A 24,330-nucleotide genomic window follows, 5' to 3' on the forward strand; every position below is an offset into this window, starting at 1 on the left:
TTAAATTTACGTACACTTTTAATCAGGAACAGATTGTGTTTCTAGATGTCCTTATCTCCCTTAAAGACAATCAGATTAACACCATGGTTTACACAAAAACGACTGACCGTAATACTTTTTTGCAAGCTCAGAGCTGTCACCCTAAAAGCCTAATTAGAGGTGTCCCTTTTTCGCAAATGATACGTATACATCGTATCAACAACCAGATTGAAACCTCAATGGCACAGATTGATATGTTGATAGAAAAATTCATACGTAGGGGTTATTCCCGTAAGGAATTACTAGCCACTAAGGAGAGAGTGTTGAGGATTGACAGAAATACACTTTTGCGCTCCCATCGTGCCAGTAAAGATCTCGATAGATCTAGGATTCCTTGGGTGAATAAATTTAATCCAGCATCCCCCACTATTAATCACATCTCAAAAAAATTCTGGCCAATTGTAGAGTCTGATTCATCACTCCCGTTACAACAACATGGACTCATGCCTTGTTATTCAAGAGGACGCAATTTGCGCGATTTCCTCGTTAAAACAGATGTGGCACCTCTTATGGAAACCGTTTCAGCTTCCAAAAAAACTGTCTGCATTCGTTATACTTGTGTTACCTGTCAATTTTTGATTGCAGGTAATTAATTCTGTCATCCACATACAGGTAACAAGATTAAAATACACCACTTACTTACATGTAACTCCACTCATGTGGTTTATCAGTTATTATGCCCCTGTGGACTGAGCTATGTGGGCAAAACTGAGCGCAAATTCAAAGAGCGCATGACGGCACATCGGTCTGCCATACGTCATGCGCTCGAAACCGGTAAAAGTGACCAGCCTGTGGCACGGCACTTTTCTGAATGTAAACACCCTTTAAATAGTCTCAGATACCGCATGATAGATCATATTCCCCCTTCCAAACGTGGTGGTGACCGGGGGCGCAAACTATTGCAGTGCGAGACACGCTGGATTATACGTCTAGATGTCATCACTCCTAAAGGTCTCAACGAGTCTATTAATTATGCTTGCTTTTTATAACATCATTCTCTGTTTTATGCTATTTTTTATAATGCTGACTGATCAAAACTCTTTTCATGATATTATGTGATTATTTGCGGATGTAATAGCCTTTTGTAATTTTGTACTATGCATATTTAGCATTTGTTTCTCTGTTTCCATGGCAGCTTGATCACCTGGTGGGGGTGTGCACTTTTGTATGTTTCTGATGATGTCATAAGATATGGCCGCCGGCCGGGCGTGTGGTCCCGTTCCCGGAAGCCGATGTTTCTTCACGTGGGTGGCACGGTGATATAAGGTATGTTTGTTCAATTATTCTTAATAAACCTGACGACAATGTGGATGCATTGAAATGTTGTTACGCATATTTGACTCCTTGCTGTGGTCTTCTTGGCTGAGTGCCGCACGCCGTTCCACTACACTGCATTCTACATGTGAGGGCACCGGCCGCAGTTACTTTTGTTGTGCCCTTAATGAACCGGCATTAAAAAGTTGCACTTTATGCTTGTCTGAGAGAGTTTTGTTAAGACACCTGGAGTGCCATGCCTGCTGCTACTCTGTATTTCAATATGCAAGGGCACCCAGTGCAGATTTAAGGAGGTGGTAGAACCGGACCACAGGACTGTATACTGTGTATAATATATATATATATATATATATATATTGTATTTTTTTTCCCTGAAGTAAATATGGATTTTATTGAAATTAGTAACATTTGTTTGTACAAACAAATGCTCAATTTCCTCTTTCAATATAATCAAGTACTCAAGTACTACTTAATAAAAAAAGAATGTGTGTGTATATATATATATATATATATATTTGTAGTTTGTTTTTACCTCAATTAGGAGGAGTCCAAATACAGATGTGTCCTCCTAAAACATTGTGTGTCTCGGCAGAGCTTACTGTAGCGCTACACAGAAACTGCCTCAGATGCGGACGCAGGCAGAGAGACAGCAATGCTCCTGCTGCCCAGAATGGTAAGGGGAGCCAGTGGAGGGAAATAAGCAGGGATAGCAGGAAACAAAGCTCCTGATACCCATAGGTATTGCAAGAATGTTTGGCCCGCTAGCAGGAGCATGCATACACAGACACCTGTGACTATTAGCATATCAATGGATGCTGTTAGCTACGGGAGGCTACGGCATGACGCGATAAAGTAGCACCAGGGTAATATGCCTCAGGCAGCAAGAGTGTAACAGGACACATCTGTAAGTGTGAGTCTGCAAATGCATTTTTTCCGCATGAATGTGCATATCTAAGAAATGGGAGATCCAATTCAAAATGCCAAATTGCAGTACTCGCAGCTAGTGGTTGCAAATTTTCTAAATAAATTTGACCTGGAAGAAGTGAATTCAAAAGTGGGGAGACCTACCTGGCCCCCCAAAAAAGTGACTCCTTTGTTAGCAAAATCATCTAGAAAGTGAGCATAAGGATAGTACTGGACACTTTAAAAGGTGTCACATGGCTGATTTGTGCATTTTTTAAATTAAAGTAATTAACTGTACAAAGCTTACAAATGTAATTTACTTACAAAGCAATTAAACAAAAAATGCTTGAAAAAAATGTGCTTTTGAGGTAATTTGAGGCGGCATACATTTTTTTTTGTAGAAATAAATAATTTAATTAAGACTAATACAAAAACATTACTAACGATTGAGTTTGGTGTGATACGGGAGGAGGTCCTTGGGGGTGACACCATGAGTTACCACACAGGGTGACACCAACCCTAGTCACGCCTCTGAGTGGTTCCCAAATTTTTGGGTATCATGGCGCCCTAGAGTATCAGAATTTTTTAAATGACATCCTTAGGCCAAAAGTTTCTTTTAAAAATTTAGAAAGAAATATTACATTAAGTAAATTGTGTTTATATGTCATCTTTAGGTTTAATTGTGTGGTGAGGGACAAGATTTGCTTCTGTTTGTCCAGATATTGTATGACTAAAGGTGGGTACACACTGGCCGATATATCAGCCGTTCTCTTGAACAGCCGATATATATCGCGGGTCCGTCGGCCAGTGTGTACGGGCGATACGTCTGTGAACTCCGTCGTTCACAGACGTATCGCTTCGGCCCCGCAGCACAGCTGACGTCCAATATATCTACCAATATTTTGGCGCGTCACTGTGTGTGTACGCCGCCCGTACACATGCTGCGGCAGCCGGCGGTGATTGACAGCTGAACTGGGCGGGCGTGTGTACACGCCTGCCCAGTTCATGACGTCAGTCCCCGACGGATCGGTCAGTGTGTATGCTCAACACACTGCCCGATCCGTCCATAGATATATCTGCCGATCAATTGATCGGCAGATATATCTACCAGTGTGTACCCACCTTAACAGCCACCAGCACTGGTTTTGCCTATTACATTGACGTAAATAATTTGAATTGGTCTTGAACCACCAATCCAATGCACCCCTGCAAGTGCCCCAAGGTACCCCAGGGTGATACGGCATACAGGTTGAGAACCACTGGTCTAGTGTATCTGTATAAAGAGTTAACTTACAACATACTATAACAAATACTGTTTAGTTTAAATTGAAATGATTAATGCACTTTCCATGGCACAGTACACACACGGCCATATATAGGAGAGTATGAGTGAGGAGGAATTCAGTGTATGGCCCTGCCCTGGGGGCTGTACTATGCAGATACTGCTCTGTTATCAGACATTCCTGCTGCACACATTTGGAAATAACCGTCCTCTGGGTGTGGTTTAGGGGTCATTTCCTTTAGTCTGTTTTTTTCTTTCCTGTATAGTCTTTACATGTTTACTTCTGACCTACTTCTCATGTATCTTCAGTCAACGGAGTCAGTACAAAGACGGTTGAATTAGCTTATATCTGTAACTCTTCAGGTAACCACATGTAAATGTTTTCTGCACTATCTTCTAAATCAGGTGAAGTCAAACTGTATCCCTCCAGCTGCTGTGGGACTACAGATCCCAGCATACATTGCTATTTTTTGTTTTCTGTTAGGACTTGCTAAAACGGTGGCAGAGCATGCTGGGATGTATAGTTCCACAGCAGCTTTAATGCTGCAGGTTGCTTACCCATGCTCTAATTAGAGATCCAGTAATTTAAGCATTATGGAAGGTTACTGGTAATTCACCCTAAGTGCTGATTGTCTTGTGTATAAAGTGACCTCTGCAGTATCTCAGTATTAATGAAGCCTTTGGAAAGTATCCCAGATTAATGTGCAATAATCTGCATTTTATTTCCTACTAGGACATGTAAGATCTCATTACCTGCTGCGTGATGGCCACTTCCTCCAACAGTGAGTGTCAGCTTTTGTAATCCTTTGTGTTATAAATCATATTAGTGATTATATGCATAGGGCTTATTCAGAGCTGTATGCAATTAACCCCTAGAACCTAGACATAAACCACATTACATATAAACAATGGTGGTCATTCCGAGTTGTTCGCTCGTTGCCAATTTTCGCTATGCTGCGATTTGTTGCTAAATGCGCTAAGTTATTTTACACAAAACTTAGTAGATTTGCTGGTGTTTCTGCGGCGCTTTTCAGTCACACTGCTGATCGGTGAGTGATTGATAGGAAAGGGGCGTTTCTGGGTGGTAACTGAGCGTTTTCCGGGAGTGTGCTAAAAAACGCAGGCGTGTCAGGGAAAAACGTAGGAGTGTCTGGAGAAACGGGGGAGTGGTTGTCCGAACGCAGGGCGTGTTTGTGACGTCAAACCAGGAACTAAACTGACTGAGCTGATCGCAATCTAGGAGTAGGTCTGGAGCTACTCAGAAACTGCTTGAAAATATTTAGTAGCAGTTCTGCTAATCTTTCGTCCGCTATTCTGCTAAGCTAAGATACACTTCCGGAGGGCGGCGGCCTAGTGTTTGCAATGCTGCTAAAAGCAGCTAGCGAGCGAACACCTCGGAATGAGGGCCAATGTGCGTAGTATTCAGATGATACTTACTTTTTTGTCCCCTCTCAGGAGAATGCTAGAGGAGATACAATAGACCACTTTGAGGGGTGGGGGGGGGGGGGGGTCTAGACTGCTTTGCTCCCAAAATGGGAAATTTCCCATGATTCGCAGGTCTGCAGATAGGAACGATGCTTAATGGCACAATGTGTACCATTTAGCCCGGCCTCCTTCACATAGTAGTAATTTTATCCCCATTCTGCCTGTTTCACTAGGAAACGGATGGGATGCAGGAGAGCCACCTACCCTTCTGAGGTTGTGAGGGACTACCTGAAAAATCATGAGTCTCCTGAAGTCCAATGCGTTTCGTCACCGTTAGACTTCGTCAGGGGGTGTGACGAAGTCCAGCGGTGACGAAATGCGTTGGTCACAGCCAATTTAGGACGTTTGATCTGCTGTTTGTGAGCACTAAGTCCAAGAGCTGAGAAGCTGACTTATTGAAGACTGCAGCCAGAACTGTACAGGACGAGCCGCAGGCTGTGATACGGAGACGGCAGCGATTCTTCTTCACACTGGTGCTTTTTAACTATGATGTACGTGAGCATGTGTTATTTGTAATAAAACAACTTGACATTTTATCTCACTGAGTGCACCCTCGTTTTTTTCAGTGCTATATATATATATATATATATATATTCTCTCTGTATATATACATCCAGAGTTCCGCACTCACATCTATGGAAAATAACAGCGGAGTGCACTGCACTATGGGCCTTAATTCAGACCTGATCGCACAGCGGCCGATTATCGAATGAGAGGCCAAACTGCAAAAAAATCCAGCATCTCTTTTGATTGCTAGGCGAACGCAATTGACAGAAAGCAATGTGTATAACGTGCTCTGCCTGGTGCAATGTGTATAACGGGCTCTACCTGGTGCAATGTGTATAACGTGCTTTGCCTGGTGCAATGTGTATAACGGGCTCTACCTGGTGCAATGTGTATAACGTGCTTTGCCTGGTGCAATGTGTATAACGTGCTCTGCCTGGTGCAATGTGTATAATGTGCTCTGCCTGGTGCAATGTGTATAACGTGCTCTGCCTGGTGCAAGGTGTATAACGTGCTCTACCTGGTGCAATGTGTATAATGTGCTTTACCAGCTGCAATGTGTATAACGTGCTTTACCAGCTGCAATGTGTATAACGTGCTCTACCTGGTGCAATGTGTATAACGTGCTCTACCTGGTGCAATATGTACTGTATAATGCGCTTTACCTGGTACAATGTGTATAAAGTGCTTTACCAGCTGCAATGTGTATAATGTGCTTTACTAGCTGCAATGTGTATAACGTGCTCTACCTGGTGCAATGTGTATAACGTGCTCTACCTGGTGCAATATATACTGTATAATGGGCTTTACCTGGTGCAATGTGTATAATGTGCTCTACCTGGTGCAAAATGTATAATGTGCTTTACCTGGTGCAAAATGTATAATGTGCTTTACCTGGTGCAATGTGTATAATGTGCTCTGGATGGCGCACTGTGTATAACGTGCGCTACCTGGTGCAATGTGCATAATGTGCTCTGCCTGGTGCAATGTGTATAATGTGTAATGTGTTCTGGCATTATTATGTGGCCACGCCCCTTCCCCGCGAAACCACGCTCCTAACATTTTGCGATGCGCCTGCGGTGCGCACTTTCCATGCCTACATTTGTTCAGGCCTTTGGAGCAGTAATCCCTCCCACATAACAGATCCCACCCCCTCAACAGACCCCTCCCCCATCATTAGGGCTGCTTTCATAAATTTACAGAGCTGGTTTTTGATCCCAATCTGCCCCTGATTCCGACCCACCATGGTCATGCTTAGAGACACCACCTGATGTCCTGCAGCCTTGTCCTGGAACTAGTGCTCAGAACAGTAAGTTGTGTGGACTGCATGGGGAGTAGAAGGTGAGGGGTGGTGAGGGTGGGATGTATATATATATTGCATCCGGAAAGTATTCACAGCGCTTCACTTTTTCCACATTTTGATATGTTACAGCCTTATTACAGCCTTATTCCAAAATGGAATAAATTACTTTTTTCCCCTCTACATTCTACACACAATACCCCACAATGACAATATGAAAAAAGTTTTTTTTTGATTTTTGCAAATTTATTAAAAATAAAAAACTTCGAAATCACATGTACATAAGTATTCACATCCTTTGCTCAATACTTTGTCTTTTTGAATATGATGCCCATGCTTGGCACACCCATATTTGGCCAGTTTCGCCCATTCCTCTATGCAGCACCTCTCAAGCTCCATCAGGTTGGATGGGAAGCATCGGTGCACAGCCATTTTAAGATCTCTCCAGAGATGTTCAATTGCTTTCAAGCCTGGGCTCTGGCTGGGCCACTCAACGACATTCACAGAGTTGTCCTAAAGCCACTCCTTTGATATTTTGGCTGTGTGCTTAGGGTTGTTGTCCTGCTGAAAGATGAACCGTCGCACCTGTCTGAGGTTAAGAGCGTTGTGGAGCAGGTTTTCATCCAGGATGTCTCTGCACATTGCTGCATTCATCTTTCCCTCTATCCTGACTAGTCTCCCTGTTCCTGGCACTGAATAATATCCCCACAGCTGCCACCACCATGCTTCACCGTAGGGATGGTATTGGCGTGGTAATGAGCGGTGCCTGTTCCATTCACGCCAAAGATTTCAATCTGTGTCTCATCAGACAAGAGAACTTTGTTTCTCGTGGTCTGGGAGTCCTTCAGGTGCATTTTGGCAAACTCCAAGTGGGCTGCCATGTGCTTTTTACTAAGGAGTGGCTTCCATCTGACTACTCTACCATACAGGCCTGATTGGTGGATTGCTACAGAGATTGTTGTCCTTCTGCAAGGTTTTCCTCTCTCCACAGAGGAATGCTGTAGCTTTGACAGAGTGACCATCAGGTTCTTGGTCATCACCCTGACTAGGGCTCTTCTCCCCCGATTGCTCAGTTTAGATGGCCGGCCAGCTCTAGGAAGAGTCCTGGTGGTTCCGGACTTCTTCAATTTACAGATAATGGAGGCCACTGTGCTCATTGGGACCTTCGAAGCAGCAGATATTTTTCTGTACCATTCTCCAGATTTGTGCCTCGAGACAATCTTGTATTGGAGGTCTACAGACAATTCCTTTGACTACATGCTTGGTTTGTGCTCAGACATGCACTGTCAAGTGTGGGACCTTCTATAGACAGCTGGCAACAGCCTCCCTGCTTCGAGGGACTAAGGGGGGGAGTAGTGTCCACCCTGCGGGGTCTGAGCCACTATCTCCGCTGACAGGACACTGAGCTCCTGAGGGGATCGAACGTACCCCGCCACAGGGGATCGCTCACCACAGCAGTATGTCGCCACCCCCTTACAGAGCCAAAAGATCAGTGGCTAGTTAGTCACCGGCCTACCTGGCAAGCGGGGAGCCTGTGTGAAAATGGCGGCAACAGGGTTTGGAGCACAGTACTGACTGCGCTCTGGGGCTCAGCGGTACATAGTGCGGCACTGTGAGGGGCACCCTAGGCCAATGCCTACACCCTACATTGACCTCCAAGCCTGTCAGGGTCCCCGGATTGCTGTCAGCACTTTTCCTCATGCCAGTATAATCTTCAGCAGAGCAGGAAGCAGCTCCATGAAAGGGGGCGGAGCTTCTCTTAAGAGCGGACCCAGCAGCGTTCAGCCCCATTTTCCTGCCCGCAGAAGCGCTGCCAGGGCGAGCTGTCCCTCCACATCAACTCCAGCCATCTCTTACGGTACCAGGGGGTAGTAGAAGAGGGAGGCGGGGTATATACTGTTTATCATATTAAGGTGCACAGTAAGTGCTGGGTATGGGTTCCCTATACATTAAAGGCACTCTGTGTGGGTTGGCTCCAATCTCTGTGTCTCTCTTGGCATCCTTGGGGGGGAAACTCTGTCTGCCTTTCCCTGTGTGTATGTGGAGTGTTTGTTGTCTGCACATAGCCATGTCTAAGGACTCTGTGTCGTATGCTGCAGAGGATATTTCCTCTCAGGAGGATCCCATTACATGTAATCAGGATTGCACTGTTTTATCACAGATCCCTGTTAGGGAGCCTGAGCGGTTAGCCTCTCTCAGGAACACGATTTCTCAGATCTCTGCTAGGGTTGCACAGACTGAGAACTGCAACTCAGGTTTTACTGAACTCTATGGCAGTTTAGTCCAGTTCAGTTCCTGCTGGGGCCCGTAACGTACACTCTTAAAAAACGTGCTCTTGCCCAGTTTATGCAGGATGACACGGATACAGATTCTGACACGGCGGACGGTGATGGGGATGTGCTGTGGGGAGGGGGGGGGCATCTCTAGCAAAAGGGGTGCAGTTAATAGTTGAGGCCATTAGAGATGTGCTGAACATTACTGACACAACACCTGTGCAGGTTGAGGAGGCATTCTTCACAGATGATAATAAAACCTCGCTAACCTTCCCTGCGTCTAAAGAATGAAATGCTATATTTGATAAATCCTGTGAAAACCCAGAGAAAAAAATTCCAGATCCCAAATAAGGTTCTGGCTGCTTTTCCCTTCCCTGAGGAAGATAGGAAAAAGTGGGAAACCCCACCTATAGTTGACGCATCTATCTCCAGACTGTCAAAGAAGGTGGTCTTACCTGTCCCAGGATCCCGCAGATTGCACGGTTGACACTACGCTTAAATCCATATATACGGCTTCAGGTGCGATACTGCGGCCTACTAGTGCCTGTGCATGGATTTCCAAAGCTATAGTAAAGTGATCAGGCACGTTACTCGAGGACTTGTCTACAATGGATAAAAGTGACGTTGAATTGTTTTTACGTAACATACAGGATCCTGCAGGATTTATGGTAGAATCCATGAAGGACCTGGGTTCGATGGCTGCGGGGATCTCCTCCATGTCCGTCTCGGCTCGTAGGGGTCTCTGGCTATGACAATGGCCTGCGGTCGCGGAATCCAGGAGAAGTGTGGAGAACCTACCCTACACAGGTCAGGCTCTGTTTGGGGAAGCATTGGATGCGTGGATTTCCATGGCAACCGTGGGCAAGTCACCTTTTCTTCCCTCAGCTACGAAGAAACCCTTTTCCCCAGCTGCGTCAAAGTCCTTTCAGGCAACTAAAGCAAGAAAGAACAAGCCGTCTAACACCTTCTTTAGAGGAAGTCGGGGAAAATCTAAAAGACGTGCACCGTCAGGTTCCCAGGACCAGAAGCCTACTTCTGGTACCTCAAAATCCTCGACATGATGGTGGAATTCATGGCCTGGAGGACGGTCAGGTGGGACCAAGACTCAGACGTTTCAGCCACGTCTGGGTGTCGTCCGGCCTGGATCCCTGGGTACAGGATATTGTGTCCCAGGGGTACAGACTGGAGTTTAAAAATCTCCCGCCTCACCGATTCTACAAATCAGGCTTGCCAGCTTTGCTGGCAGACGGGGCTGTCCTACAGGAAGCCATCAAAAAATTGGAAACGTCAATGATCATTTTACCAGTTCCACCTCATCAGCAAAACAAGGGTTACTATTTGAACTTTTTTGTGGTACCGAAGCCGGATGGTTCGGTCAGGCCAATGTTGAACTTGAAATCTTTAAACCCTTATCTAAGGGAGTTCAAATTCAAGATAGAGTCTCTGAGTGCGGTGATCTCAAGTTTGGAGGAGGGGGAGTTTCTGGTGTCCATGGATATCAAGGATGCATACCTCCACATTCCCATTTGGTCGCCGCATCAGGCTTATCTCAGGTTTGCACTGTTAGACAATCACTATCAGTTTCAAGCCATGCCATTCGGTCTCTCCAGGACACCGCGGGTCTTCACCAAGGTGATGGCAGAAACTATGGTTCTCCTCCGCAGGCAAGGGGTGAACATAATTCCATATCTGGATGATCTGCTGATAAAGGCATCGTCCATGGAGAAGTTGTTACAGTCCATTGCTCTCACGACTCATTTACTCAGGGAGCACAGTTGGATCCTGAACCTTCCAAAGTCACATTTGGAGCCAACAAGGAGGCTGTGTTTCCTGGGGATGATCCTCGACATGGAGGTGCAGAGGGTTTTTCTGCCAGTGGAGAAAGCGTTGGTGATACAGAAAATGGTACGGGATGTCTTGAAGCCTGCCTAGGTATCAGTTCATCGGTGCATTCGCCTTCTGGGGAAGATGGTAGCCTCTTATGAGGCTCTGCAGTATGGAACATTTTATGCTCAGTCTTTTCAGCTAGATCTTCTAGGCCAGTGGTCGGGATCTCACCTACACATGCACCAGAGGATACATCTGTCACCGAAAGCAAGGATTTCACTCTTCTGGTGGCTGCAACTGCCTCACCTTCTGTAGGGACACAGGCTCGGGGTTCAGAACTGGATCCTTCTAACCATGGATGCAATTCTCAGAGGTTGGGGAGCAGTCACCCAGGGGGAAACCTTCCAAGGACGGTGGTCAAGTCAGGAATCCCTTCTTCCAATAAACATCATAGAGCTAAGAGCCATGTACAACGGTCTTCTTCAAGCAGCACACCTTCTGGAAGATCAGGCCATTCAGGTGCAGTCGGACAACGTAACAACAGTGGCCTACATAAACCGACAGGGTAGAACGAAGAGCAGAGCTGCAATGTAAGAGGTTTCAAAAATCCTCCTCTAGGCAGAAAGGCATGCAGTGGCGATGTCAGCAATCTTCATTACGGGAGTGGACAACTGGGAAGCAGACCTCCTCAGCAGACACGATCTCGATCCAGGAGAGTGGGGCCTCCAGCCGGAGGTGTTTGAGGAGGTAACAAGTCATTGGGGATGTACCTCACATAGACATGATGGCTTCCCACCTCAACAGGAAGCTTCTGAGGTACTGTTCCAGGTCGAGGGACGCACAAGCAGTGGCTGTGGATGCCCTAGTAACACCATGTGTGTTCAAGTCAATGTATGTGTTCCCTCCACTTCCTCTCATTCCAAGAATTCTAAAGCTTGCAAAAAGATCAAGAGTTCAGGCGATCCTCATTACTCCGGACTGGCCGCGGAGTGCTTGGTACGCGGATCTGCTGGATCTACTACTGGAAGATCCAAGGCCTCTACCTCTTCGGGAGGACCTTCTGCAACAGGGGCCGTTCGCTTATTAAGACTTACCATGGCTACGTTTGATGGCATGGTGGTTGAGCGCCAGATCTTAGCTCGGAAGGGTATTCAGAGTGCGGTTATTCCTGCCCTGATACAGGCTAGGAAGGGAATAACGTCTAAACATTACCATCAAATTTGGAAAAAGTATGTATCTTGGTGTGAATCCAAGAAATTTCCTGTGGTGAAGTTTCAACTTGGACGGTTTCTCCTATTCCTGCCAACAGGAGTGGATATGGGCCTACGATTGGGATCCCTAAAGGTCCAGATTTCGGCTTTATCCATTTTCTTCCAGAAACAATTGGCTGCCCTCCCTGAGGTTCAGACCTTTTTGAAAGGGGTTCTGCACATCCAGCCGACGGCGCCCTGGGATCTTGATGTGGTGTTGCATTTCCTGCAATCGGATTGGTTTGAGCCTTTACTGTAGGTTGAGGTCAAGTTTCTCACCCGGAAGGCTGTCACATTGTTGGCCTTGGCTTCTGCACGGCGTGTGTCGGAAATGGGGGCTTTGTCCTGTAAAAGCCCCTATTTGGTCTTCCATGAAGATAGGGCGGATGTGTCAACATGTCTTCCATGAAGATAGGGTGGATGTGTTAACAGTTCCTTCCAAACGTTGTGTCGGCGTTTCATATCAACCAACCTATTGTGGTGCCAGTGGCTACTAACTCCTCAATTGCTTCAAAGTCTTTGGCTGTTGTGAGGGCTTTGAAGAGCTATGTAAAGAGGACTGCTCGTCACAGAAAATCGGACTCTCTGTCTGTCCTTTATGATCCCAAGAAAATTGGGTATCCTGCTTCTAAGCAGACGATTTCTCGCTGGACCAGGTTAACTATCCAGCATGCATATTCTACGGCAGGATTGCCGTGTCCAAAATCTGTTAAGGCCCACTCTACTCGTAAGGTGGGTTCTTACTGGGTGGCTGCACGGGGTGTCTTGGCTTTGCAGCTTTGCCGAGCGGCTACTTGGTCTGGGTCGAACACGTTTGCTAAGTTTTACAAGTTCGATACTTTGGCATCTGAGGACCTGAAGTTTGGTCAAACAGTTCTGCAGGAGCCTGCGTGCTCTCCGTCCCATTGTGGGAGCTTTGGTACATCCCCATGGTACTAATGTGTACCCCAGCATCCTCTAGAACATAATAGAAAATAGGATTTTAATTACTTAGGAAAAATCCTTTTCTCGTAGTCTAAAGAGGATGCTGGGCGACCGCCCAGCTCTTCGTTATCCTGCTGTGGTTCTTTGGTTCAGTACTGCCTTGTTCTTAGGTAAGTTCTGCATTTCTTTACTGGTTTCAGTACTTTTTCAGCTGTTGCTGAGTTTTCAGGCTTGTTAGCCTGGTTTGCCTTGTTTGTGTGAGCTGGTATGACTCGCCACTATCTGTGTATTTCCTTCTCACGAAGTATGTCGTCTCCTCGGGCACAGTTTCTAGACTGAGTCTGGTAGGAAGGGCATAGAGGGAGGAGCCAGCCCACACTATTAAACTCTTAAAGTGCCAATGGCTCCTAGTTGACCCACCTATACCCCATGGTACTAATGTGGACCCCAGCATCCTCTACGGACTATCAGAAAGGGATTTACCGGTAGGTAATTAAAATCCTATTTTCTTAGGTTTTTATTTTTAATAAATTTGCAAAAATCTCAAAAATACTTTTTTCACGTTGTCATTATGGGATATTGGGGGTGATTCCGAGTTGTTCGCTCGCAAGCCGCTTTTATCAGCTTTGCACACGCTAAGCCACCGCCTACTGGGAGTGAATCTTAGCTTATCAAAATTGCGAACGAAAGATTAGCAAAATTGCGAATAGACACTTCTTAGCAGTTTCTCCAGACTTACTCGGCATCTGCGATCAGTTCAGTCAGTTTCGTTCCTGGTTTGACGTCACAAACACACCCAGTGTTCGCCCAGACACTCCCCTGTTTCTCCATCCACTTCCGCGTTTTTCCCAGAAATGGTAGCGTTTTTTCACACACAACCATAAAACTGCCAGTTTCCGCCCAGAAACACCCACTTCCTGTCAATCACATTACGGTCATCAGAACGAAGAAAAAACCTCGTAATGCCGTGAGTAAAATACCTAACTGCATAGCAAATTTACTTGGCGCAGTCGCAGTGCGAACATTGCGCATGCGCAGTTAGCGGAAAATCGCTGTGATGCGAAGAAAAATACCGAGCGAACAACTCCGAATGACCACCATTGTGTGTAGAATATTGAGGGAAAAAAATGGAAATATTCCATTTTGGAATAAGGCTGTAACATAACAAAATGTGGAAAAAGTGAAGCGATGTGAATACTTTCTGGATGCACTGTATGTTTGACAATATCCGGCACTCTTATAAACAAAAAGTGTACTTGCCCTGTATATTTAAATTGGTGGCACTCAGGAATTAGGAAGCCAAAACAAGTATTTGCCTTATCAACATTTCAATGCTCAATCCTGATGAAAATGCATTGAGCATTGAGACGTTCATAAGGCAAACACTTGTGTTGTTGGCTTCATTATTCCTGAGTGCCAGTGATTGGATAATATATATATATATATATATATATATATATATACTGTATATAATATTGTTGGGTCCGGCATTCCCATAGTAACAAGCATTATGTGCAGCTAGTGCCCTCACTAATAGAAGTGATACAGGCACGTAGGTGTTGCACTCATAGCTATACAAAGGTGCAGCACTCGTAGCTATAAATAACTCACTCAAGGCAGTAATAGCAGATTTAACAGTGTTTCAGTGCATTCCACAGTGTCGTCAGTACTTTATATAGTACTATATATTACTGGCAATAGTACGGTACTATTACCAGGGGCAGACTGGCAACTTTCAGTCAGGGGGGCAGACCCACGCAAGTGGCTCGGCTTATCTAGCAACAAGTGCAATGTAAAAATAGGCATGGCGATGTTGGGGACGTGGTTTGCTTAACCACTTGCCTCGCATGGTCACATCAGATGCAACCACACCAGACTGGGCTTACCCTGAGATGGTTGCATCTGATGCGACCAGCTGCTGTCAAAAGGACCTCTGGTCCCTTTGTTTCCCGGTTTCCTCCCTCCAGTGCCGATCACTGCTGATTGGTCAGCCAGGCATACCCACCACACCACCACACAGAGGCAGCAGACACTAGCAGCCACTGGGGAAATGTAAAAATAAAGAAGCTTCTCAATGCTGAATGTGGCAGCATGGCATCGCTAGTGACAGTCTCAAATCTTCTTTCATGTACAAAAGATCTGATGCTATCGCTAGCGACCCGCGGGTATGCACATCATCATCGTCCATATACATGGAATGATTTGAACGATTGGTCATTCACATCGTTCGGGAATGCCCACATCGTTTCTGAAATCTATCCATGTGTCTACACCGTTACACATTAGGGTTAATGGGGCAGATATATTAAGTCTAGAGAAGTGATAAAGCAGTGATAAGTGCAAGGTTATAACGCGCCAATCAGCTGTTGATTTACATATTGGAGCTGATTGGCTGGTGCGTTATCACCTTGCACTTATCACTGCTTTATCACTTCTCCAGACTTAATAAATCTGCCCCAATATTTGTTGGGAACTGGAGAAACCCACGCAAGTGTGATACCTACCAAAGTGCAATCAATATACAGTGTGTATGTATGGTATATATATGTATGTGTGTATATATATATATATATATATATATATCTCTCTGTTAAAAAAGCATATAAAAGGGGCGCTCCATAGTGCATAAAAGTAGTTAATAAAATAACATGGACAGACGTACACAGTAAGATTCAACTCGTACCGAAAGGCAACCAGTGTGGACTGGTTACCACATCATTTCACAATAATATCCTGGCAAGGATGGAACCAGAAGCTGCCCAGTCCGTATTGGAATCCTCACCCCGCCGTTAATCACTGCCACTGGAGGGCCGCGAGTAGGATCACACCAGCCGTGGACTTCGGGATTCAACAGCCCCAGGGAGAACAAACGTCAGTTGACTCCGCCTAAGATACACACTCACATATACATATACATATTTGTGGTGGTATGACACTTGTATTAAAAAAGGGGCTTATACTGTATGTACTGCCCCATGCTCAAATAATAATAATATGTGATTACACAGGCAGATAACTTCAAGCACCCACAGCAACTACTCAAATGGTTAGGTGTAGGTCACATGACCAGAGACATTTGGCATGGGAGGCAGGGCAGTAACTAGGTGTGGGTGGATGGTGCTTAGCACACAGCGCAGTTGGTCTGTGGGCGCACCATCCCGCACCCACACTGATTGCTCCCTACCAGCTGCAGCGCTGCCCGCTGTAGTGTAATATTAGTAGCCCTGCACCAGGCACCTTCCCTGCCGGAGGCAGCGCTGCTAATATATATTACATTACAGTCACAGCAGGCAGCGCTGGGTTGTCTGTGAATCTCAACTCTCTCCCCCACATGTACTCTACTCAGTAGGCCCCCCTCCTCCTGCTCTCCTCTGCACTGTGCACACACTTACTTCCGGTTACTGGAGATGACTCAGAGACGGCTGCTGCTGCCTTCACACAAGTGAAGTCTCTCTCTCCCTCTCCTCCTCTTCCTCCCCTCGTGCAAAGTCCAATGCAAGTGCTGCTTATCATGCAATATGTGCTTGTTAATGCTTCTTTCGGTAAACTAAATAACATTAAGATAGACTTGCCTTGTGGTTGGTCATTCTGGACTGTCTAACAATGACTTTTAAGATAAATACAGTGTAAAGATTTTGTAAAAGAAAAAAAATCCAAAAACTGCAGATACATTGATCTAATATGGCGTGTATACTACTGTTCTCTCCTGGTATAACCCAGAGAGGAGCCGGTGGTGGCCAGAGACAGAGCTGCAGCAGTAGAAGCAGTCGGGAAGCAGGAGCGGGGCTGGCCTGAACTACTGCACTATACGCCGAATATCCTTGTTTCCATATCCATAGGGGTGGTCTTCAGTTTGCCGGCTGTCGGGATCCCGGCGCTCAGTATACCAGCACCGGAATTCCGACAGCCGGCATACCGACACTTTTTCTACCTTTTGGGGGTCCATGACCCCCCTGGAGGGAGAATAAATAGCGTGGCGTGCGTAGCGCGCCACTGTGCCCGCAGCGTGGGCTCATTTGCGCTCGCCCAGCTGTCGGTATGCCAGCGGTCAGAATTCTGGTGCCGGCATGCCGGTCGCCGGGAGCCCGGCCACCGGCATACCCTACTACACCCATCCATAGATCTTGACACCATATCTTGGATTAAGGAAAAGGGAAGTGAGAAGCACTAAGATGAGCCATATTCTGATTGTTTGAAATTGGAGTGAGTCCATGAATCAGGGGACTGATAAGTTTTAATACAAGTCACAATCTGGTACGCAATTCTATTGTTTGCGTGTATTTAGCACATTCTGGATAGACATACTACACCATAGGTGCTTGTTCCTTGTTCCTCTCCCCTTTTTACACACACACACACACACACACACACACACACACACACACACACGTATACTACTACTGTCTGTGACTATCAGATGCTGCCGTGCTGTGTAATGCGGGGCCGTAACCAGGTATATGCGCTGTGTGCCTTGCACACAGCGCAGGATGACCTGGGGCGCAACCAGCCTCCACCATAATCTATAGTAGACAGCGGCAGCGCCGGTGCCGCTGCCTGAGTGTCAGCTCCGCCTCCCCTTCTCCCCAAGCCGGACTCGGAGCATGAAGTGCTGAGCAGCTGCAGGAAGCCGCGAGTAATGGCATCCACCCCCCCCACCCACCTGGCCGCCCGCCGCCGCCACCCCTTGTCTGCCCACTGTACCCCTCCTCATGGAAACTGTGCGCCACGGCTCAGTCCGGCAGCACGGCTCCCGCACGCTGACAGCAGAAGAGAAGGGCAGGCGGGGCTTTCTGGCAGTGTGACACCAACACTGAAGGAAAAACAGTGCTTTCAGTTAGTGTACCCATTCCCCTGACTCACTGGCTCCCACACGCTGACAGCAGCAGAGAAAGGGAGATGGGGCAACTAGTGAGTAGAGGGACTGAAGGTGGGGAGAGTGCTGAGACAGGGACAATGGCTTTATGTGTGTATGTGGTTATGTTTGTTTATATGTTGCTGTGTGTGTGTGTGTGTGTGTGTGTGTGTGTGTGTGTGTGTGTGTGTGTGTGTGCTATGTGTGTAAATATATATGTGGCTGTGTGGGTATATGTGGTTATGTGTGCATACAGTGGGGGGAATTCAATTGTTGGGGGAAGGTGGGTAGGCACTGGGGCAATTGCAGAATATTTCAGCGAAGGAGAATGGGGGGACTCTGTAAATGGTGACTCTGCCTGCCGTAATGTGTGACAGGGGACTCTGCCTGCCGTAATGTGTAAATGGTGACTCTGCCTTCCGTAAGGTGTAAAAGGGAGCTCTGCCTACCGTAAGGTGTAAATGGTGACTCTGCCTGCCCTAAGGTGTAAATGGTGACTCTGCCTGCCGTAAGGTGTAAATGGTGACTCTGCCTTCCGTAAGGTGTAAAAGGGAGCTCTGCCTGCCGTAAGGTGTAAATGGTGACTCTGCCTGCCGTAAGGTGTAAAAGGGAGCTCTGCCTGCCGTAAGGTGTAAAAGGGAGCTCTGCCTGCCGTAAGGTGTAAATGGTGACTCTGCCTGCCGTAAGGTGTAAATGGTGACTCTGCCTGCCGTAAGGTGTAAAAGGGAGCTCTGCCTGCCGTAATGTGTAAAAGGGAGCTCTGCCTGCCGTAATGTGTAAAAGGGAGCTCTGCCTGCCATAAGGTGTAAAAGGGAGCTCTGCCTGCCATAAGCTGTAAAAGGGAGCTCTGTCTGCCGTAAGGTGTAAAAGGAAGCTCTGCCTGCCATAAGGTATAAAAGGGAGCTCTGCCTGCCATAAGGTGTAAAAGGGAGCTCTGCCTGCCGTAATGTGAAAAAGAGAGCTCTGCCTACTGTAATGTGTGTGTAAGTGACACTACTGTTCAGTGTAATTTGAATAATGAAGACTACTGTGCAGCGTAATATAATTTGGTATTATTTTGTGGTCACGCCCCTTCCCCATGAAGACACACCCCTACACTCTTGGTGCGCACCTGCGGGTTTCTTGCACACAGCGCTGAAATGTCTAGTTACGGCACTGGTGTAATGTGACTGACGGACGCTGCTGTGCAGTGTAATGTGACTAATGGACGCTACTATGCAGTGTAATGTGACTAATGGATGCTCCATGAAGCCACAGCAATATTTTTAGATGCCCGCAACTAGCGGTGTGTGATTGATGGGGAGGGGGGATGGACGAGAGGCAAAATTAATTTCAAAACAAAGCTTCAAGAGAGGTATTGCAATTAAGCGCTGCACCTCACACCTCAGTACCAAGCAGTCCATAATTGAGGAGAGTAACCCTTTCAAAGCACTTCATTAATAATATAGGGATATTAGCCAGAAATGTTCTTAATTCAGTCAATATTCCTAGCTGTCAAATAAAGTGTAGGGAAGCACTGCCCTTTGTTTGTCAAGAGTATTGCCACCTAGCAACAGCTGGTGGGTTGTGTAGTAAGCATCCAGATTTTCCGCTCTAAGGCCCTCATTCCGAGTTGATCGCTCGCTAGCAGTTTTTAGCAGCTGTGCAAATGCTATGCCGTCACCTTCTGGGAGTGTATCTTAGCTTAGCAGAAGTGCGAACGAAAAGGATCGCACAGCGGCTACAAAAAAAAATGTGCAGTTTCAGAATAGCTCCAGACCTACTCCTACCTTGCTATCACTTCAGACTATTTAGCTCCTGTTTTGACGTCACAAACACGCCCTGCGTTCGGCCAGCCACTCCCCCGTTTCTCCAGCCACTCCTGCGTTTTTATCTGGCATGCCTGCGTTTTTACACACACTCCCCGAAAAAGGTCAGTTACCACCCAGAAACACCCACTTCCTGTCAATCACTCAACGAACAGCAGTGCGACTGAAAAGCGTCGCTAGAGCTTGTGTAAAACTGCATCGGCTTTTGTGAAAGTACGTCGTGCGTGCGCATTGCGCACCATACACATGCGCAGAAGTGCCGGTTTTCAGCCTGATCGCTGCGCTGCGAACAACGGCAGCTAGCGATCAACTCGGAATGACCCCCTAGGGCAGGGAAGTAAAATTTTAAAATCACTAACCTGCCGACACTAACAGTGAAGTTGCACTTGCCCAGCAGGCTAGGTTGTGCACAGGTCACATGCGCACTGGCAGCTGGGCGGGGCTAACACTCAGTGAATCAGATTTTTCAAAGCTTACTGGTAGCAATTCTAATAACAATAAGACCTAAGGGTGAATATTGGCCCTCATTCCGAGTTGTTCGCTCGTTCTTTTTCATCGCATCGCAGTGAAAATCCGCTTAGTACGCATGCGCAATGTTCGCACTGCGACTGCGCCAAGTAACTTTACTATGAAGAAAGTAATTTTACTCACGGCATTTTCATCGCTCCGGCGAACGTAATGTGATTGACAGGAAATGGGTGTTACTGGGCGGAAGCACGGCGTTTTAGGGGCGTGTGGCTGAAAACGCTACCGTTTCCGGAAAAAACGCAGGAGTGGCCGGAGAAACGGTGGGAGTGCCTGGGCGAACGCTGGGTGTGTTTGTGACGTCAACCAGGAACGACAAGCACTGAACTGATCGCACAGGCAGAGTAAGTCTGAAGCTACTCTAAAACTGCTACGAGGTTTGTGATCGCAATATTGCGAATACATCGGTCGCACTTTTAAGAAGCTAAGATACACTCCCAGTAGGCGGTGGCTTAGCGTGTGTAACTCTGCTACATTCGCCTTGCGAGCGATCAACTCGGAATGAGGGCCATTGTGTGTTGGAACAAAGGAGAGTAATACCCACACATTTAGATCTGAAGTGACTGAACCATTTATCTAGGCATACAGTACTGGTGAGGCTTGTGAAAGGCAATCTCTGAGAAGAAATAACATACACTATATATATATTTATATATATATATATATATATATATATATATACACTGTATATATACTGTATATACAAATATATATTTACTCTTTTAACTCTGGTTATATTTGGGATCTGGGAGGACACAAAGCTGTGCTGTGTTCAGTCTGTGCTCTGTGTCCTGAGCGGGCAAGAGAGCGGGTAGGTGATGGTGAGTGGGTGGCCGTGGCAGTGTAGAGCGTGAGTGACTGACGGTCACTCACACTCTGCACTAGAGCAGCTCCCTCCTGTGTCTGGCACTATATGCGTATGCGTCGGGCCGGCACTGGCTGCTGTGAAGCCTGAGCTCTGCCTCGACGAGAGCTCCGTGCAGCAGCAGCTTCAGTGACCGCGGTAGCGGTTGCAATCGCGGTTTGTACTGAGATGGAGACACAGCTGTCTCCGTCTCAGATAAAAAGAATTTGGATGGTCAGGGTGGCTTCAGGGTACTCAGAAACCCCCCCTGCGTGCGCCACTGCGGATGGTCATCTAAATTGAGCTGTATATACAGCTGAGTGAGTGGGACGATGAACAATGCCCAGGGCCACACATCATTCATAGACGCAGCATACACACTGGGCGATATAGTAAACTACAGTATAGCACTCAGGAGGGAAAAAAATGACAATATAGTTTACTATGGCCCTTATTCAGGTTTGGTAGCAAACCCAAAAAGTACACTAATTTGCAAAACCATGTTGCACTGCAGGGGGGGGGGGAGCAGATGTAACATGTGCAGAGAGATTTAGATTTGGGTGGGGTGTGTTCAAACTGAAACCTAAACTGCAGTGTAAAAATAAAGCAGAGATTCTTTACCATGCACAGAAACAATATGACCCACCCAAATCTAACTCTCTCTGCACATATTCCATCTGCCCCACCTGCAGTGCAATATGATTTTGCCCATTAGTGTGCTTTTTTTGGTTTGATAACAAACCTACATAACTCCCTATATCGCTAAGTGTGTACAGGCCTTCTGGGGGAAATGTAATAGGGTGTGAGAATTAGAAAGAGAGAGTTTTTTTTTTTTGCCACCAAAACAAACAGGAGAACTCTCACAAAATCTCTCACTTTCTGATTCTCACACCCTATTACATTCCCCCTTAACTTTAGAATATTAAAGCAATGGTATCTCAAGATGGTTGCAGTTTGTGTTCAGCCAGTATAAAAAGGTAATAAAGTAATGAAATAGGTGACATTAAGTATGTGTGTTCCTGATGTAACAATGCTCCTATAAAAGTATCATGCATAAATGTCCAACTGGACAATATTGTTTTAGAAGACTAGGAACAATTGGAAATGTAAAACAATGCGGTGGAGGTGACTAGAGAAGACTTCAGTCTCAGAATATGGTCCCAGTGATGGGTTCACAACTGGTTCCATAATTAGTCTCCACTGTCTGTAAGTGTATTGGTGAGCAGTACCATGACACTTGTATATATAAGTACCCCTTTCAGACTGCCTGAGGCGGGTTGCACACAGGAGCCTGACACGGAAGCTTCCAGTGTGCGACCCACCTCAGGCACCCCACTATCGCTGATTGCAACCCGGCATATTTCCGGGTCGGTGACGTTACGGTGATGTGGCAGGGGCGGCTTGGAGACCACATGATCTCCAAGCACCGCCCATACACAGAGTGAACAGGAAACAGGTTGCATCGACCCGTCTCCTGTTCACCCCGCATAGTGAGCCGGGTTGAACACGTGTTCAACCCTACTCACAACCAGGGTTGACATACCGGGTCACTCAACCTGGTATTTTAACTCTTGCACCTTTCAGATCGCACGTGAACACGGGTTATGGTGTTCATGTGCCAATAACCTGTGTTCAGTGGTGGCGGTCTGAAAGGGGTACAACAGTGCTACTGCTCCTTTCAGTGTATGGTGTACAGAGATAATAGTGCAGAGCCCAGTGTTCCCCTGTATCAGGTGCAATAATGCCATTAGACTGATAATTAACACCACAAGCGTCAGACAGATGATAGCAGCTGGGAACACGGTACACACTGGTAGTTCACACAAGGGCAGATATAGCAATATACAAAAAAAGGGATTGAGCTTTAGGGCGCTGTACTGAATGCTGCTCCTATCTGGTGTATATCAGCAGCCGATTGGGATTTAAGAGGTATGCCAGCCTCTTAAAACCAAACAAGAAAACACACAAATAATCCCAATTGGCGCTTAATAATACAAATGCAACCAATAATATAAATAGAGTATCATTTATTCACATGAAATAAAAAGAAATAATAATGAGTAATAAATAACCTCCCGGGGGTTTGACAATTAAAAAAAAATAAACCAGTCAACTACCATGCCAGTACACTATGTATATTTTTATACCCCAATTAGTAGGCTGACTGGTATTACTAATATAAATATAAATACAACAACCTGCATGTAAAATAAATGATAACAATAAATGTTTATCACAAATATGTTACCAGCTATATGATTCCAAATGAAGAACTGTAGATAGTCATATGGCCTGCCTCAACATTAGTATCCAAACGATAGCAACAATGTATTAACCTGTGAGGTGTCAGGAGAAACCCTGTCCGATGGCAATAATAGTTCACACCAATGGGCTCACAGATAGATGGAAGCGCTGTGAGATCCAATAGCAGTGGGATCGAGCTGGAGACGCCCGAAACCCACTGTCGGAGCCGTAGTGAAAATACTGCAGTTGTTGCGATGTAGTAAATGTTCATTCAGTGGAGACTGCTGGTAACAAAATAAAGGCAAGTGTTGAAGAGTGAAGGAGGTATTAGGACTCTTGTGTCTTCGACGCGTTTCCCCGCACTATAAGGCGGCTTTTTCAGGAAGCAAGGATCCAGACTACCCACACCCACGGTCTTATAAACCTGGATGTCAGGTGTGATCAATTAATTATCACAAATATCTCATGCACCACAGGCGTGTCTATATTAAACCTGGTTCAATACTAACAAATAAAGCTTTACTAACAAGACACATCTTGGTGCAATAAATAGGTTACATAAAAATACAAAGAGCACGTAGAAATATACTTAATTTCATAGCGCTAAAAATTAGCATGATGTAAAAAATATATACATGTAAATAACCATATATAACTATATATAGCCGCACGGACAGGACACTACTAATGGAATTATCTGCATAACAACCCTATAATTAGCAAACATGATGGACTTGTGTATTGCAGACTTATCAGGTAAGACAGGAATCAACTAGTGCATACATATATATATATATATATATACATATATATATATATATATACTGTATATACACAGGAAAAACAGAACAACATGTTTCCATATATAAATGCCAAATTGGATCAGAGCTAATTGCATTGTCATGATGTCCCTACACATACACATACATATGCATATATGTTCATAAATATAAACATATATACACATGTACACGCATACATGCAAAAAAATGGAG

General features: G+C 45.9%; 1 protein-coding gene across 1 annotated transcript in view; it reads left to right on the forward strand.

Annotated features, from left to right (window-relative positions):
- The first annotated feature begins 3,707 nt into the window (after positions 1-3,707).
- LOC135054729 (NACHT, LRR and PYD domains-containing protein 3-like) overlaps positions 3,708-24,330 on the forward strand; it is a 188,137-nt gene continuing 167,514 nt past the window's right edge. Inside the window, exons 1-2 of the mRNA XM_063958026.1 lie at positions 3,708-3,862; positions 4,233-4,281. Of these exons, the coding sequence (XP_063814096.1) occupies positions 4,263-4,281 (19 nt within the window). The 5' untranslated portion in view covers positions 3,708-3,862; positions 4,233-4,262. The remainder of the gene's footprint in view (positions 3,863-4,232; positions 4,282-24,330) is intronic.

Source organism: Pseudophryne corroboree, chromosome 3, assembly GCF_028390025.1.
Source record: "Pseudophryne corroboree isolate aPseCor3 chromosome 3, aPseCor3.hap2, whole genome shotgun sequence".
Lineage (NCBI taxonomy): Eukaryota > Metazoa > Chordata > Amphibia > Anura > Myobatrachidae > Pseudophryne > Pseudophryne corroboree.